Raw genomic sequence first — 16,278 nt, 5'->3', positions numbered from 1 at the left:
CATCTCCTTGATTACCATTGTTTCTCTGCCATTCTATCTAACCATGAGCCTAGGACTTTTCGTGAGGCAAACTGTGATCCAATGTGGCGTGAGGCTATGTCTGAGGAACTGCAGGCTCTTGAGAAGACTGGGACTTGGGATATCGTTGATCTACCACCTGGCAAGAAACCTATTAACTGCAAATGGGTGTACAAGATCAAAACAAATTCTGATGGATCTGTTGAGCGCTACAAAGCTCGTCTTGTGGCCAGAGGTTTCTTACAGGAGTACGGCATTGACTATGAAGAGACATTTGCTCCTGTTGCCCGTTTGACTTCTCTACGTTGTCTTTTGGCTATTGCTGCTGCTCGTCGATGGTCTCTTCACCAGTTGGATGTGAAGAATGCTTTTCTTCATGGAGATCTTTCTGAGGAGGTTTATATGAGTCCGCCGCCAGGTTCAGACATTTCGGGGAAGGTATGTAAGTTACGTCGTGCTCTTTATGGTCTGAAGCAGGCACCACGAGCTTGGTTCGCCAAGTTCAGCTCAGCACTTATTCAGTATGGGTTTACCGCCTCTCCCTATGACTCTGCTTTATTCATTCGTCGCTCCTCATCCGGGATTATTATTCTATTGTTATATGTTGATGATATGGTGATCACTGGAGACGATGCCTCTGGAATATCTGATTTGCAGACCTATCTTCATCAGCATTTTGATATGAAGAGTCTTGGTAAGCTGCGTTACTTTCTAGGTCTTGAGATTTCCGACACGGCAGATGGTATCTATTTATCCCAGGCAAAATATGCTTCTGACCTCATCTCCCGTGCTGGCCTGACTGACAGCAAGACTGCATCAACTCCACTTGAGGCAAACTGTCGTCTCACTCCTCTCGATGGCGCCCCTCTTGAGGACCCCACACTCTATCGCCAGTTAGTGGGCTCCCTGATATATCTGACAGTCACTCGTCCTGACATAGCTCATGCAGTTCACATCGTTAGTCAGTTCATGACTAGTCCCTGTACAGCTCATCATTCTGCTGTATTACGTATTCTTCGCTATGTTAAGGGCACTCTTCTACATGGTCTTCACTTCTCTGCTGATTCATCATTGGTGCTCACTGGTTACTCTGATGCTGATTGGGCAGGCGATCCCACTGACCGACGCTCCATCACTGGTTATTGTTTCTTCTTGGGTGATTCCCTTGTTTCCTGGCGAAGCAAGAAACAGACTGTCGTTTCTCGTTCCAGCGCTGAGTCAGAGTATCGTGCACTTGCTGATTCTACTTCCGAGCTTCTTTGGATTCGACGACTTCTCTCTGATCTTGGCATTCCTCAACCGCCAGCCACCGATCTTCATTGTGATAGTCAGAGTGCCATTCAAATTTCTCGAAATGATGTATTTCATGAGCGCACTAAGCACATCGAGATCGATTGCCATTTTGTACGGCAGCATGTTGGTGCTGGCACTGTGCAATTGCAGTCCGTGTCTACCGAACATCAGATTGCAGATATCTTCACCAAGTCTCTCTTGCCGGGTCGCTTCTATGTGTTATTGAGCAAACTCAAGTTGATCTCTACTTTACCACCTTGAGTTTGAGGGGGGGTGTTAGAATATTAATATATATTATTAATATATATATTACCCGGTCTATGTGACCCAGTATTATATTACCCGGTCTATGTGACCCGGTCTAAGAAATATTGCCTATATATATGGCTATAACCTGTGTATTATTTCACAAATTTTAAAAAATAAAAATCGAATTAGTAAAAATATAATTTCAAAAAGCCAATCAACAAAAATGAAAAGAAATATCTAAATTTAAATTCAGTTTTTTTAAAGGAAAAACTAATGTAAATGAGGACGAGCAAAAGAGTTAAATCGAGAAATTACAATTGACCACGACAGAGGAGAGTATATCTCAACTTTATCGAGATTCAAATTTTTATCCTGTTCTGCACTCTTCGTCGTAATCAACTCAGCTATGTTTGTCATTTTTTTAAAAAAAATAAAATCCGTCACTCTAACGGTCCTACGACCATCTGTGAGGAGATAAATTGAGAAACTGTAATTAACCATGACGAAGTAAGAGGATATTGTCTCGACTTCGTCGAGATTCGAATCCTTGTCCTCTTCTGCAAATCTATTCTGTTATAACTAACTCAATTATATCTATGAGAATAATATTTTGGCCATTCTTTGTACCACACTCAGGGAGACGGATCGAGCTTCTTCTTTGCTTTTTATTATATACTATTGTAGGAAAATATTGGGCATTCATAAAATCCATAAATTCAAATTTTAAAAAATAAAAATCGAATTAGTAAAAATATAATTTCAAAAAGCCAATCAACAAAAATGAAAAGAAATATCTAAATTTAAATTCAGTTTTTTTAAAGGAAAAACTAATGTAAATGAGGACGAGCAAAAGAGGTCTGAAATTTATTATGCCATTCAACTGACACTGAACTATTGGAGGCAGTTTGTCCACGTCATATTAAACCCTAATGGGTTGCCATCGGCGGCGATCCTAACCCTGATTCACGACAAGCTCAGTACACGACGGCGGTGATTCCCACGGCGTACACTCCCATAATCCTACATATCACCTCGCCTCCGGCCCTTGTCGCCGCCCCGAGGCCGGCAATCCCAGCGACACCGATGGGAACGCCCCGGAGCACCGCCCGCCCTGCGCCGGCTAACACAGCGTCCCTGAATAGATCCACCGCGAAGGCCGGGAACTCAGCCCGCGCGAGGTCGTCGGAAGCGCCAGGGAGAACCCTTCGGACGGCCGCATCGACCTGAGCACGGCCGGGGGGCTTGGGGACCCATCGCCCTACGAGGGGGATGCCCGCGGAAATCAAGCCGTAGAGGCCGGCGGCAGCGTCGACTAGCTGGTAGCGGCGGACACCCGGGAAGGTGTGCTGCGCCTCCGACAGGCAGCTGTCGTAGACGGCTTCGCAGGCGGCATCGAACTCCGGTGAGGAACTCAACGTTCGCTCCACACGCTTCGATGCGTTCAGCCCCATTTCGATCTTCGAACCTGTTAGCTAATTCGGGAGGGGGCTGGGTGACTTATCCCCATTTTAGGAGGATTTCACTTAAGGACTCCTTAAATTCACCCAAATAATTTATGAAATTATTATTTGAATCGAGAGTTGACTGGAGGATAGCAGAAAGGATTAATCCTCGACGTACATATAAACGTCCAGGTCGATCTTTCCATCTCGATTATAGAAGCAACCGGGGACGACGAGGGAGACTCCAAATAATCCCTTCCATTGTTCGACGGGAGCCTTGAGCGAAATCTCCATTCCCTCATCCGACGTCGCTGCCAGCTTACTGAATATCTTGTTGGAAGGACGAGATTGGCTGCAACACACCACTGAGAAGTTGTAATGTTCTGAACAGTTATCGAAAGGTTCAAATAGCACGAAGTCGACGCCGTCGTCGCTCTCTCTGAGGACTAGCAATGGCTCATACGGGTCGATGGAGACTCGCAGCGGGACCTCATAGCTGAAGTTGTGGATCGTGGAGCGGTGCTCAGCCGTGAGGTGCTGTACCAGGGCTCCATTCGGTGCTTCGAATGCGCATTTCTTGACGAAGCAACGGCGAGGCACATAGCTGCAATCCTTCTCATGGTTTGCAATGGAAGATCCGAGGTAAGGAAGGTATTCGTTGCATCCGTGGGTGGAATGAGAACAGGGGATGGATAAAAACTCATCACCTTTTCTAGACCGTGGTTTCGGATATATCCCGGCGTTGAAGAGGAGCTTGGTTCGAGTATCTTTTGGCATTTCCGGCACGTAACGAATCCATTTTCAAACTGAGACAGCAAAAAATTAATGACGTCCATTTTGACACCGAGGTTATGATAATGACGATTGAACTCGATCGGGAAGAAGGGCGAGTAATTATAAACTAATTAACCTGGTAGACAGGTGGTGTGAGACGGCCGTAGCACAGACCGCACCGGATGAGGATATGGAGTTTTAACCTCACCGTCCTCCACTCTGCTGCTGCTTCTGCTTCTTTTGCTGCCATCTTTTCAGTTGGGACGCTGGATGGATAGCTCTTCTTTCTCTTGTTGCCGCAGTGTTTGATTCGCAGGGGTGGATCGGATCATTTAGCCCCACTAACTGAATTTATATTCGGTTTCTTATTCATGTTCAGCCCTTTATTGATGCATGAGCCCTTCCTTCATCATTTATTAAGTTCTTGAAACCACACGATGCATGCATGCATTCATTTGAATTCTCAATATGCATTTGCATTAAATTTTAACATGCATGCATGCCTGCCTGCCTGTCCATTAATTCTTAAAATTAATTTTTGACGCTTGATTCGTGTTACGGGGATTGGGACGTCCGGTCAAACCATACCCATGACATCCACCCCATTGCTGTTAGGTATCAGAAGGAGGGTATTGAATTGACGGGGTCCAACCACCTGGCTGCTCATCTCCTCTCCAGTCGGACCCTACAACGCCGACTAGACTCCCCAGTCGGACCCCATCAATTCCGACTCGGTCATCCAGTCAAAGCCCTTCAATTCAGACCCCCTTCCCTACTAGTGCCCTGGTATATACTCTCCATCAGTTGAGGCATCCACTGCTTCCGTCCCTTACCTGTCATAACACGTAGGGTGACTGTAATGATTCTTTACGACAAGAAGGGACTTGTCATTAAATGCCCGCGGCGATGAGACATTCCCTTTATCTCTGACAGCCCGCGCCTCCTGACTGATGAGCATATTCCACGCTGTTGACAGGACAAGACCACTCCCCCCTACATAGGTAACTTTCTCCCCCGTGGACGAGGCATGCGTACATCCACATCCCCCTTGCTTTTCACAAAACTAGATTCTTCTTCTTCCCCTCGCTGACTTAAGATTCGGAAGCTGGTTGCGCCAGCTGCACCCCCCTGGCCTTCCCTCTAACGGGTGTTTCTAGTTGCAGGACCGAAGGCTTCCGGGACCTCTCCTTTCAAGTCAGGGTACAGAACAGTGGGCGAAAGCTTCCGAGGCGAATCTCAACAGGAACAATTTGCATGGGTGGATCGGATCAATTATCCGCACTAATCCTATTTATAATTCATCAATTTTTATTTCATGTTATATAGGTAGGATGGATCAAGAAGGTGATAGAAGAGGACGAATATCATCCTTTGTAAAAATTATTTTTTAAAAAATAAATTAAAGTTGCAGTGGAAATAATAAAGATAAGAAACACACAAATATACAAATCAATTTTATTTGGTTTACAATCCACTAGACTATTACTTCAAAGTTTGCGATCTTTATTGCTTATGAATTGGCAATCGATTAATATTCTCCTTTCTAAAAAAATTTGAAGAAGGAGAAGAATCGTACATATAATAAGAGAATAGTAACACACCTATCTCTTAAAATGCAAGTAATAAAGAAATACTGACAACAAAATGATGGAGTTTCATTGTTGATTCTCGAAGAGTTTCTTGACATGTTAGTACTAGTACTTGCATAAAATAGCACAATAGATGAACAAGATGGATCGAGGAGAATTTTTATTCTAAGTCTCAAATCCTGAGGCTCTTTTATAGCTTTCATCTGATAGATTCTAACATACTATAAATCAGTCCACTAAACTCAATTAGATCTTGTTGTCATCTGTACTTGATTTTAAAGTTTTCCAATTGAACTGAACGCCCTATTAGTGGATTGAATCACTATTCTTTTCTTGCTTGGTTTGATCCAATAAAATTAATTCTGCATAATCCGCTTGATCGGTCAAGATTTCTTTGTTGTCTAATTCGATCATATCCGATCTTTACTTTTCATATATATTCGATCGACTAATCACCTTGATCAGTTGACTGAACCCTTGTTTTCTTCTAAGCTAAGCTTGCCTTTGATATGTGCTTATCCACTTTGATCAGTCAACTAAACCATCTTATTCAGTTGATTGAACCCTTTAGTTTCAAAAAAAATTTTATTTTTCTACAAAATAAAGTTAGCACAATAGACATAATAATCTTGTAAAACAAAGTTAGAAATAGATATGTATAAATAAAATTATTTTAATATTTAAAATTGTCTTATCTAGACTTAGAAAGTTGTATTGGTTTCTTTAGTTGGATCAACGTCTAAGGCTTGTCTCAACTAGGATACATCCTCACTACCTTCCAAAACTGAAAGTTTTTTCTAGGACTTACCTTAACTTACCGACCAAATACCCGATTCAGCTGGCCTATTTGAACTTCTTCTACTCAGTGTATGATCGATCCACTAGGGCTTTCCTTAATATATCTGTTCATTTGACCCATCAAGTGTTCTTCCAGGTCAAACCATTTGGTTTTCTACCGATATCTGATCCTTTTGATCCACTAAGACTTCAATGTCTAATATCTGGTCCTCCTAACCCACTAGGACTTTCGATGCTTAATGTCTGATTTTCCTGCCCTATTAAGACTTTCCATATTAAGTGACCTACATACTTAACTTTCAAATCAAATACATAATGTCTAACTTTAAATCCTTTATCAAATCTCAAAATACAATTAAATTTGATTATCGATGTTATCTACATAATAATTTCTTTTTTTTTTATGTTTGACAATCTAATTTAAAGTTAAAGAAAATACATCTTCTCTAATACAGTTTAACACTCTTTAAAAAAATTTAAACTTAAATCAAAGCATTTAGACTTAGATCAAATTTTGAATAAGAAAGATTTAACAAACTTAAACTTGAATCACAATGTTTAAGTTAAACTATATCAAGATTTGATAACTTTAACAACTTAAACTTTAACAAAAATAACAAGTAGTAAATTCAAGTTTAAGTTAAAAGTGTAACCATCTTGAAATAACTAACTTAAATTTAACTTCGCTCTAAGTCAAAGTTTCATTTTAATTTTCTAAATCAATTTTCTCTCAACCCAACTTTAAACTTATCTCTCCCCCTTGGACACACGTTACAATAGGGATCGTCATAATAAATTTTTAGAAAACTTTAAATATCTTTCATTCTTTGTAAAATTATTTTAAAGATTTTTGCAAAGACATTTTTTAAATTATTTTCAAAGAAGAATATTTTTCAAAGCATAATTTGTTTCAAAAATGTTTTATAAGATTGTATGACAATCTCTTAATTTTTAAAATATCTCTTTCTTTGAAAATCACCAGTTAACTTTTTATTCTTTAATTAAAAAAATATTTTGAAGAACCTTTCAAAATAATTTCTCTTTTTGAATATATTTTGAAACTATAATAAACATATATGATTTAAAACATTTATTGAAATTATTTTCAAGATTTTGAAAATAATTTTTGATAATTTTGAAAAATATTGTCTAAAATATACTTGTTGAAAATATTTTCTAAAAGAAATTTTCAAAGTAAATTCTCTCTTTTAAAAAAATCAAAATAAATTTTAAAAATTTATATCAAATTTAATTTGAGAAACTCTCCTTTTTAAAACTTGGTCTTTCAATAAGGCTTCCCTTTAGTCTAACACTTTCTTAGGACAATCTTATTAACTACAAGGAAGACATACCTAAGTGGCTAGAGGTTTAGGAGTTTATGATTGACCTAAGGATACTATAAGCTAGATGTTGATCAATAATTTTTAAAAGTGTATAAATTTTAAAGCAATATATATACTTACACTCAATCAAATATTAAATTCATTAAACACTAGCATGTGAATCACTATTTTGAAAATAGTTTTTAAGAAACAAGTTAAAGGTAATTGAAATTAGCCATAAAATAGAATTACCTTTAACTATGTTCATTGAAGAACCAAGCAAAACCTTATTAGAAATTAAGAAAAATAGTGCATACACACCTTATTAATCACCCAAGTGTCTTATGACACCACAAGAGAAAACTTCTAAGAGATTTAGTCATATCTATTTTGGACATAATTCATATCAGATCCCCAATCAGCATATTAACTATATGGATTCAACTCATGTTAACTCTAGCTCAAATCTAGGAGAAGATAGAAACTTTTGGATAAAAAGAAATAAATCTCCAATTTAAGGGGAGTTAATTCTTAGTTTCACTTAGATTAGGGTTTAGGTCTTGTTAGCTAATTTGACTAATATTGACTTCATTTGAATTCAAAACTACTTACCTACTTGACCTAAAATCAACTTATCTTCAAGTCTATCATGTATCTTACTTAGAGCTTACTTACCTCTACTTACATGACCATTTCAAAGAATACTAATTATTCAAAGTCATGTCAAGATAATTTAATCCTAAGTTATTAAGTCGTGCCTTGTTATTAGTCTAAAATTAAAGCTTACATATCTAATTAATTCCTAGAACTGGTTTAACTTATATGAACTGGTATTGACTTATAGTGACTTAGTATGACTTAATAAACATTTTATGCTCACCCCCTATATCATTTGCAAGTCTTACTCAGTTAATCAACTCATAAAATTAATAAACATACTATTCACCCCCCGCCTATGCCTAGCGTGTGTTACCCTACAAATCACTATATCAATCAAAGTAGTATAGTCCATTGTGCACAACCATGCTACCGCCAAAGGTATGCCTAAGTATCTGAAGGGGGTAATCTTTTTCTAGGTGCGTCTATCAACCCCTACCATATAGATCTTGGACTTCTGCATATTAGCCCACTGGCCAACTAAATCCCCAAATATCCATTGGGATCGAGTTGGCTATTTAGGTGATGGTAGACTCATCTCCTCATCCAAAAACTAGTAGGTCATCAACATATGTCAAGTGTGTGACTCCAATTCCTGCGCACATCGGATGTAGGCAGAACCCTGCTGCATTGATGGCTATCATAGTAGCCTAGATAATACATCAAGATCGATGTCAGAAAGGAGCGGCAACAATGGGTCACTTTGCCCCAAGCCTCTAGCTCCTCGAAAATATTCATGTATCTCTCCATTTATACCCATTGAAAATGAGGTAGTGGCCATACACTCCATGATCCAATCCATGTAAAGTGTAGGGAAGCCAAAAACCTCTAGTGCAACCCGTAAGAAGTGTCAATCTACTATGTCAAAAGTCTTCTACAAATCCATCTTAAGGACACATCGGTGAGACTCGCTTCCTAGCCTACTTCCTCAACAACTCCTGTATGAGATAAATGTTATTTGCAATTGACCACCCTTCCACAAAGTCTTGTGATCGATGCTACCTATTATTCCTTCCATCTTTGTTGTCGTACCATTGTGCAACAGGAGATGGGTCTATACATATATAGTCCACAACTGACAAGGCATGTGCAACCTTTGATACATGATAGTAGACTTTTGTAAGTTCTAATCATATATTATTAAGAATAATATTTTCTCTAAATACTTTTATCTAATTAAACCGCTCAAGATTGAAAGAACCTATAATTGAACTTCTACGACCCTTCATTCCTTAAACTCCATTACATATCCGTCTACATGGAATTAAATTATATTTATCTGATTCTAACAAATATTATATATATAATTCCATCTACATGGAATTAAATTATATTTCTAAATAATTCATTTGTTGTTTATAATTCAAATAATTATATTTATAAATTATAATTCATTTGTTGTTTATATTTCAAATTATATTTTTTTTATAATTCATTTGTTGCCTATAACTCCCCCTCTTTATTATTACATCGTTACCTATAGACTCATATATGTTGTTTTAAATTGTTCTTAAATTAAAAAAAAAAGAATTGTAAGAGATCGCATATGCTTCTGGTCAATAGATGTCTGACAATCCAAATATTCACGGCACGAAAACCGATGCACAGAATCCTTAATTTTTACCACGGGAAAACGCAAAAGATATGACATCACATCAAGACAGAACAGGACAGGATAAGGATCAATCCTCGGCGTAGATATGAACTTCGAGCTTTCCATCCTGACCGTAGAAGTTATCGGGGACGATGAGGAAGAGTGGTATGCAAGAAAATCCCTGCCATTGTTGTACGGGAGCCTTGAGCGAAAGCTCCATTCCTTCGGCCGACCTCGCTGCCAGCTTGCTGAACATCTTCTTCGAAGGACGAGATTGGCTGCAACACACCACTGAGAAGTTGTTCTGATCTGACGAGCTATCGAAAGCATTAAGCAGCACGAAGTCGACGCCGTCGTCGCTCGCTTTGAGCACTAGCAATGGCTCATCCACGTCTATAGAGACCCGTAGAGGGACCTCGTAGTTGAAGTTGCGGATCTTGACGCGGTGCTCCGCCGTGAGGTGTTGTACTGCCAGGGCTCCATTCGGTGCTTTGAACCGGCAATCCTTGACGAAGCAAGGGCGAGGCTTGTAGCGGCAATCCTTCTCGTGGTTTGCCATGGAAGCTCCGAGGTAAGGAAAGTATTCGTTGCATCCGTGGGCGGAATGAGAACAGGGGATGGATAAAGACTCTATCACCTTTTCTAGAGCGTGGTTTCTAAATAACAGCGGCGTTGAAGAGTAGCTCGGTGTGCATTTCCGGCATGTAACGAATCCTTTTTTAAACTGAGACGACAGCAAAACGTTAATGACTTCCATTTTGACACCGAGACATACAGAAAGATATCTACTACACAAGGAAGGAAGGAGGTTATGATCGATAACGACGATGGAACTCGATCGGGAAGAATTGAAGGGCAAGTAATTATATATAAACGCTGATTAACCTGGTAGACAGGTGGGGCGAGACGGCCGTTGCAGTGACCGCACCGGAGGAGATGGAGTTTAAACCTGACGTTCGTGTACTCGGCTGCTGCTTTCTTTTGCGGCCATCTTCTCGATCGGTTGGGACACTGAATGGATCGCTCTTCTTTCTCTTCTCTTGTTGCCGTATGCAGTGTTTGATTCGCAGGGCAGAGGTGGATCTTACCTAACTGGATTTATATACACAAATGGATGGGCCATCCATCAGTTTCTTATTCATGTTCAGCATTCATGGATGCATGAGCTTTTTTAATTGTAATTTTTTAATTTATTTTTTTATATATAATCAGTGAGTTTGATTATGTAAAACTGCTAAGATAATATATCCCTCTTTTTATAGAAAAGATGAGCCCTTCATCATTTATTGAGTTCTTGAAACCACACAACGTATGCATGCATTTTAATTTTCAGTATGCATTTGCATTAAATTTTAACATGCATGCTTGTCCATTAATTCTCAAAATTAAAATTAACTTTTAATGTGGAGGATTCGCATTATAATCGTTAATTTAAATTGAATTTATCGATTAATCGTTAATTTAAATAGATTAAATTAAAATTTTATCAATTTATTTTAAAATAAATATTATTTATCACCTAAAAAAAAGACTACGAGCCTCTAAATCCTAAATCCTATTACAGGAGATGGATCTAATAGTCCACAACTGAAGAGGCATGTACGCAACCTTAGATAGATACATCGGTGGATTTTCTTCTTTTCTTTTTCTTTACAGACATATCAATTATCTTAAGATAACCCCCTTCAAACATAATCTAACATTGAGGTAAGAGAGAGAGTCCATATTAGATCATCAATGACTTATCTTGGTAAAATCGAAATCAAAATCGAAATTCTAAGATTGTCTCAAGATTTGATTTTCCCTATCGCCTTTCACTCAATTTTCTTAGTTTTACTATGTTCTTTTTTACAACAATTTCCTCATTTTGATTAGTCTAGATAACCTCCTTCGTACGTAAATTGATATTCAACAACACGGTCTTAGAGGATGATAATTTTATTATTTGACGGTGACCATACACGTGCGATATTCATACATAGATGCTAGGTCCAGGCCTTGGTATATTTGTACATCAATACGAATCTAGGCTAAAAACTCTGTCGGAATAATTTTATTAATTGAATTGATGAAATAATACAGGTTATAACCATATATATAGGCAATATTTCTTAGACCGGGTCACATAGACCGGGTAATATAATACCGAGTCATATAGACCGATTTACATAATAATATTAATATATATTATATTAATATTCTAACACTCCCCCTCAAACTCAAGGTGGTAGAGTAGAGATCAGCTTGAGTTTGCTCAATAACACATAGAAGCGACCCGGCAAGAGAGACTTGGTGAAGATATCTGCAATTTGATGTTCGGTAGACACGGACCGCAACTGCACAGTACCAGCACTAACATGCTGCCGTACAAAATGACAATCGATCTCAATGTGCTTAGTGCGCTCATGAAACACATCATTTCTAGAAATATGAATGGCACTCTGACTATCACAATGAAGATCGGTGGCAGGCGGTTGAGGAATGCCAAGATCAGAAAGAAGTCGTCGAATCCAAAGAAGCTCAGAAGTAGAATCAGCAAGCGCACGATACTCTGACTCAGCGCTGGAACGAGAAACAACAGTCTGTTTCTTGCTTCGCCAAGAAATAAGGGAATCACCCAAGAAGAAACAATAACCAGTGATGGAGCGTCGGTCAGTGGGATCGCCTGCCCAATCAGCATCAGAATAACCAGTGAGTATCAATGATGAATCAGCAGACAAAGTGAAGACCATGTAGGAGAGTGCCCTTAACATAGCGGAGAATACGTAATACAGCAGAGTGATGAGCTGTACAGGGACTAGTCATGAACTGACTAACGATGTGAACTGCATGAGCTATGTCAGGACGAGTGACTGTCAGATATATCAGGGAGCCCACTAACTGGCGATAGAGTGTGGGGTCCTCAAGAGGGGCGCCATCGAGAGGAGTGAGACGACAGTTTGCCTCAAGTGGAGTTGATGCAGTCTTGCTGTCAGTCAGGCCAGCACGGGAGATGAGATCAGAAGCATATTTTGCCTGGGATAAATAGATACCATCTGCCGTGTCGGAAATCTCAAGACCTAGAAAGTAACGCAGCTTACCAAGACTCTTCATATCAAAATGCTGATGAAGATAGGCCTGCAAATCAGATATTCCAGAGGCATCGTCTCCAGTGATCACCATATCATCAACATATAACAATAGAATAATAATCCCGGATGAGGAGCGACGAATGAATAAAGCAGAGTCATAGGGAGAGGCGGTAAACCCATACTGAATAAGTGCTGAGCTGAACTTGGCGAACCAAGCTCGTGGTGCCTGCTTCAGACCATAAAGAGCACGACGTAACTTACATACCTTCCCCGAAATGTCTGAACCTGGCGGCGGACTCATATAAACCTCCTCAGAAAGATCTCCATGAAGAAAAGCATTCTTCACATCCAACTGGTGAAGAGACCATCGACGAGCAGCAGCAATAGCCAAAAGACAACGTAGAGAAGTCAAACGGGCAACAGGAGCAAATGTCTCTTCATAGTCAATGCCGTACTCCTGTAAGAAACCTCTGGCCACAAGACGAGCTTTGTAGCGCTCAACAGATCCATCAGAATTTGTTTTGATCTTGTACACCCATTTGCAGTTAATAGGTTTCTTGCCAGGTGGTAGATCAACAATATCCCAAGTCCCAGTCTTCTCAAGAGCCTGCAGTTCCTCAGACATAGCCTCACGCCACATTGGATCACAGTTTGCCTCACGAAAAGTCCTAGGCTCATGGTTAGATAGAATGGCAGAGAAACAATGGTAATCAAGGAGATGAGAAGGAGGACGACTTACACGGGTTGAACGTCGACCAGTGGCAGCAGGGACTTGAGATGCTTGTTCAGGAGACGCAGATGAGTCAGCTTGAGGTGACGGGGAAGCATCGACAGTGTCAACAGGAATCTGTGTGAGCTCGGGACCTGCAGAAGAAGGAGATGGATCCAAAACAAAGAAAGGGGAATCAGTTGTTGACGGGGAAGCATCGGCAGTGTCAACATGAATCTGTGTGAGCTCGGGATCTGCAGAAGAAGGAGATGGATCCAAAACAAAGAATGGAGAATCAGTATGAAAAGGAATGCTAAACTTGGACTCAGAAGAGAACATCTTATGTTCCCAAAAGGTGACATGACGAGAAATACGAATTCGATTTGACACAGGATCCCAACAACGATAGCCTTTATGTTCTACCCCATATCCCAACAAACAACACAGACGATTCTGAGGCTCCAATTTGTTTCGTTCATGTGGGGGAAGGTGGACGAAACTGACACAGCCAAATGGACGAAGAATGGAGTAATCTGGTGGCTGACCAAAGAGTTTCTCGTAAGGAATGGCATCCTGAAGTACAGAAGAAGGCATCCGGTTGATTGTATAGACAGCAGTAAGGGCAGCTTCTCCCCAAAACCGATCAGGACACGAAGCAGAAAGGAGCATGGCACGAACAGTATCTAGAATGTGCCTATGTTTACGTTCAGCCCTACCATTTTGTTGTGAAGTGTAAGGACATGAACGTTGAACAACAGTGCCCTGGGCAGAAAGAAAATTGAGAAAGGTAGAATCATTATATTCCAAAGCATTGTCAGTGCGGAGTGTTTTAATAGGACATGAGAATTGTGTTTGAATCATTTTTGCAAAAGTGGAGTAAGTTGAGGCAAGTTCAGAACGATTTTTCAAGAAATAAATCCAAGTGAATCGAGAATAATCATCAACAAAGATTACAAAATATCGATAACCTTTGAACGTTCCAATGGGAGAGGGCCCCCAAATATCTGAGTGAACTAGGGAAAAAGGTTTATCAGCAATAGAATGATTATTTGAGAAAGAGAGTGCTGGTTGTTTGCCAAGCTTGCAATGCACACAATCAAAAGATTCAAATTTAATAGAACCAAAAAAACCTTTAGCAGCAAGAGATCGGAGGTTATGTGATGAAGCATGCCCAAGTCTGAGATGCCACTGATAGATGGAAGAAGGAGAAACGACAGCAGAGATAGAAGGAAAGGGTTGAAGGGAACAAAGCTCAAACAGGCGACCCTGTCTTGCGCCCCGTCCCAAGAATCTGGCCCGTCTGCGAATCCTGAACCTGTACACCAGAAGACGTGAAAATAACAGTAAGTCCCTGCTCAACCAACTGACCAATAGAAACAAGGTTTAATGTTAAATGGGGAATGTAGTAGACATCTTGGAGAGATGGTGAAGTGGCATGACCAGTATGTGTGATATGCATGGGGGCACCATTTGCAGTGTGAATGAGAGGTGAAGTGGTGAGAGGTTTTATAGAATGTAGCAGATTAATGTTAGAGGTCATATGGTTGCAACAAGCAGAATCTAAGAACCATTGTCGGTTACCTGATGTGGTGGCTAATGAAGGATTGGTAGATAAAACCTGAGTGAGCAGTTTATGGATATCCATAAGGGTAGGAGTAGTGGGCTGAGGCGGCTGCAAAACCTTTGTGACGGCGGCCATGGAGGAGGAAGAGCCAGCTGTAGAAGATGTGCGGCCCAGTTTTGGACAGTTCTGACGAATATGACCCTTTTTGTGGCAATAACGGCACTCAATGTTGGGGCAATGAATGTAAGCATGATCAGCATTCGGACAACGACGACATCTAGCAAGCTTATCCGATCGAGTATCCTTGCAAGCATTAACACGATCCATATTGCCCAAGAGAAAGAATCTAAGGCACTGATTCAGATCCGAAAATAGGAGGGCTGCACAGATTTCTCCGACGGTGGAGAGAAGATGAACATGAGCGTGACAGGAAGATGTCCTGATACTACGGCGCGATTGTTCTCCGGCTAGAAACCTTCAGCTCCTCTGTTCTGTCGAAAAAATTGGTTCTTCTTCCGCCAACGGATGGGCGGCAGCAAGAATCAGCCAAGCTTGCGGAGAAATCGGAGTGGGAGGGAGCGGTAGGGCAAAGGTCGCTTCGCCTCTGGTTTCTCCACGCGGAGGCGCGCGAACAGATCAAGGAGAAGGGGTCGCTTCGCCTCTGGTTTCTCCACGCGGCGGCGCGCGAACAGATCAAGGAGAAGAGGTTGAGTCGCCTTTGGTTTCTCCACGCGACGGCGAAGCTGATCAAGGAGGACGACACTTAATGGAAGTGGAATTGCTTTAAGCCATGGGACACGTACTCTTCTGACCTTTCTATCAACATGCAAAAGCACCACGTGCCGACAACATGCAAAGGCACTTCATCTACCGACGGATATATTTTTTTTTTTTCAGAGGAGGTACGGTTGCCGGGCGATGATGCTGGAGACGGTGGTCCTGTTGTCGGCGGATCGGCCGAAGAGTAGGATCGGCTGATCGTGGTGAAGAAGAAATATACAGGCAGCGGCGCAGAAAAAAACCTAGAGCTCTGATACCATGTCGGAATAATTTTATTAATTGAATTGATGAAATAATACAGGTTATAACCATATATATAGGTAATATTTCTTAGACCGGGTCACATAGACCGGGTAATATAATACCGAGTCATATAGACCGGTTTACATAATAATATTAATATATATTATATTAATAT

General features: G+C 40.4%; 3 protein-coding genes across 3 annotated transcripts; all 3 read right to left on the bottom strand.

Annotated features, from left to right (window-relative positions):
• Positions 1-2,534: 2,534 nt before the first annotated feature.
• Positions 2,535-3,011, bottom strand: LOC141842751 (uncharacterized). The gene has a single exon (XM_074730766.1). It carries the CDS (start codon positions 3,009-3,011, stop codon positions 2,535-2,537), a length of 477 nt encoding a protein of 158 aa, XP_074586867.1.
• Positions 3,012-3,164: 153 nt separating this feature from the next.
• Positions 3,165-3,779, bottom strand: LOC141842847 (uncharacterized). Its single transcript, XM_074730837.1, has one exon. The coding sequence runs from the start codon at positions 3,777-3,779 to the stop codon at positions 3,165-3,167; it is 615 nt and encodes a 204-aa protein (XP_074586938.1).
• A 6,045-nt stretch (positions 3,780-9,824) lies between these two features.
• On the bottom strand, positions 9,825-10,493 carry LOC141842846 (E3 ubiquitin-protein ligase SINA-like 7). Its single transcript, XM_074730836.1, has one exon. It carries the CDS (start codon positions 10,491-10,493, stop codon positions 9,825-9,827), a length of 669 nt encoding a protein of 222 aa, XP_074586937.1.
• Between the last annotated feature and the right edge of the window lie 5,785 nt (positions 10,494-16,278).

This window comes from Curcuma longa, chromosome 12, assembly GCF_044706935.1.
Source record: "Curcuma longa cultivar G26 ecotype Majalengka, Jawa Barat chromosome 12, ITB_CL_G26_1.1, whole genome shotgun sequence".
NCBI classification, from domain to species: domain Eukaryota; kingdom Viridiplantae; phylum Streptophyta; class Magnoliopsida; order Zingiberales; family Zingiberaceae; genus Curcuma; species Curcuma longa.
The sequence above is the reverse complement of the archived record's forward strand: the minus strand, read 5'-3'. Positions and strand labels throughout refer to the sequence as shown.

What these genes read in the sequence shown, in the direction of transcription:
- LOC141842846 (XM_074730836.1), bottom strand. Translation starts at nt 10,493, where the DNA reads ATGGAAGTCATTAACGTTTTGCTGTCGTCTCAGTTTAAAAAAGGATTC.
- LOC141842847 (XM_074730837.1), bottom strand. Translation starts at nt 3,779, where the DNA reads ATGCCAAAAGATACTCGAACCAAGCTCCTCTTCAACGCCGGGATATAT.
- LOC141842751 (XM_074730766.1), bottom strand. Translation starts at nt 3,011, where the DNA reads ATGGGGCTGAACGCATCGAAGCGTGTGGAGCGAACGTTGAGTTCCTCA.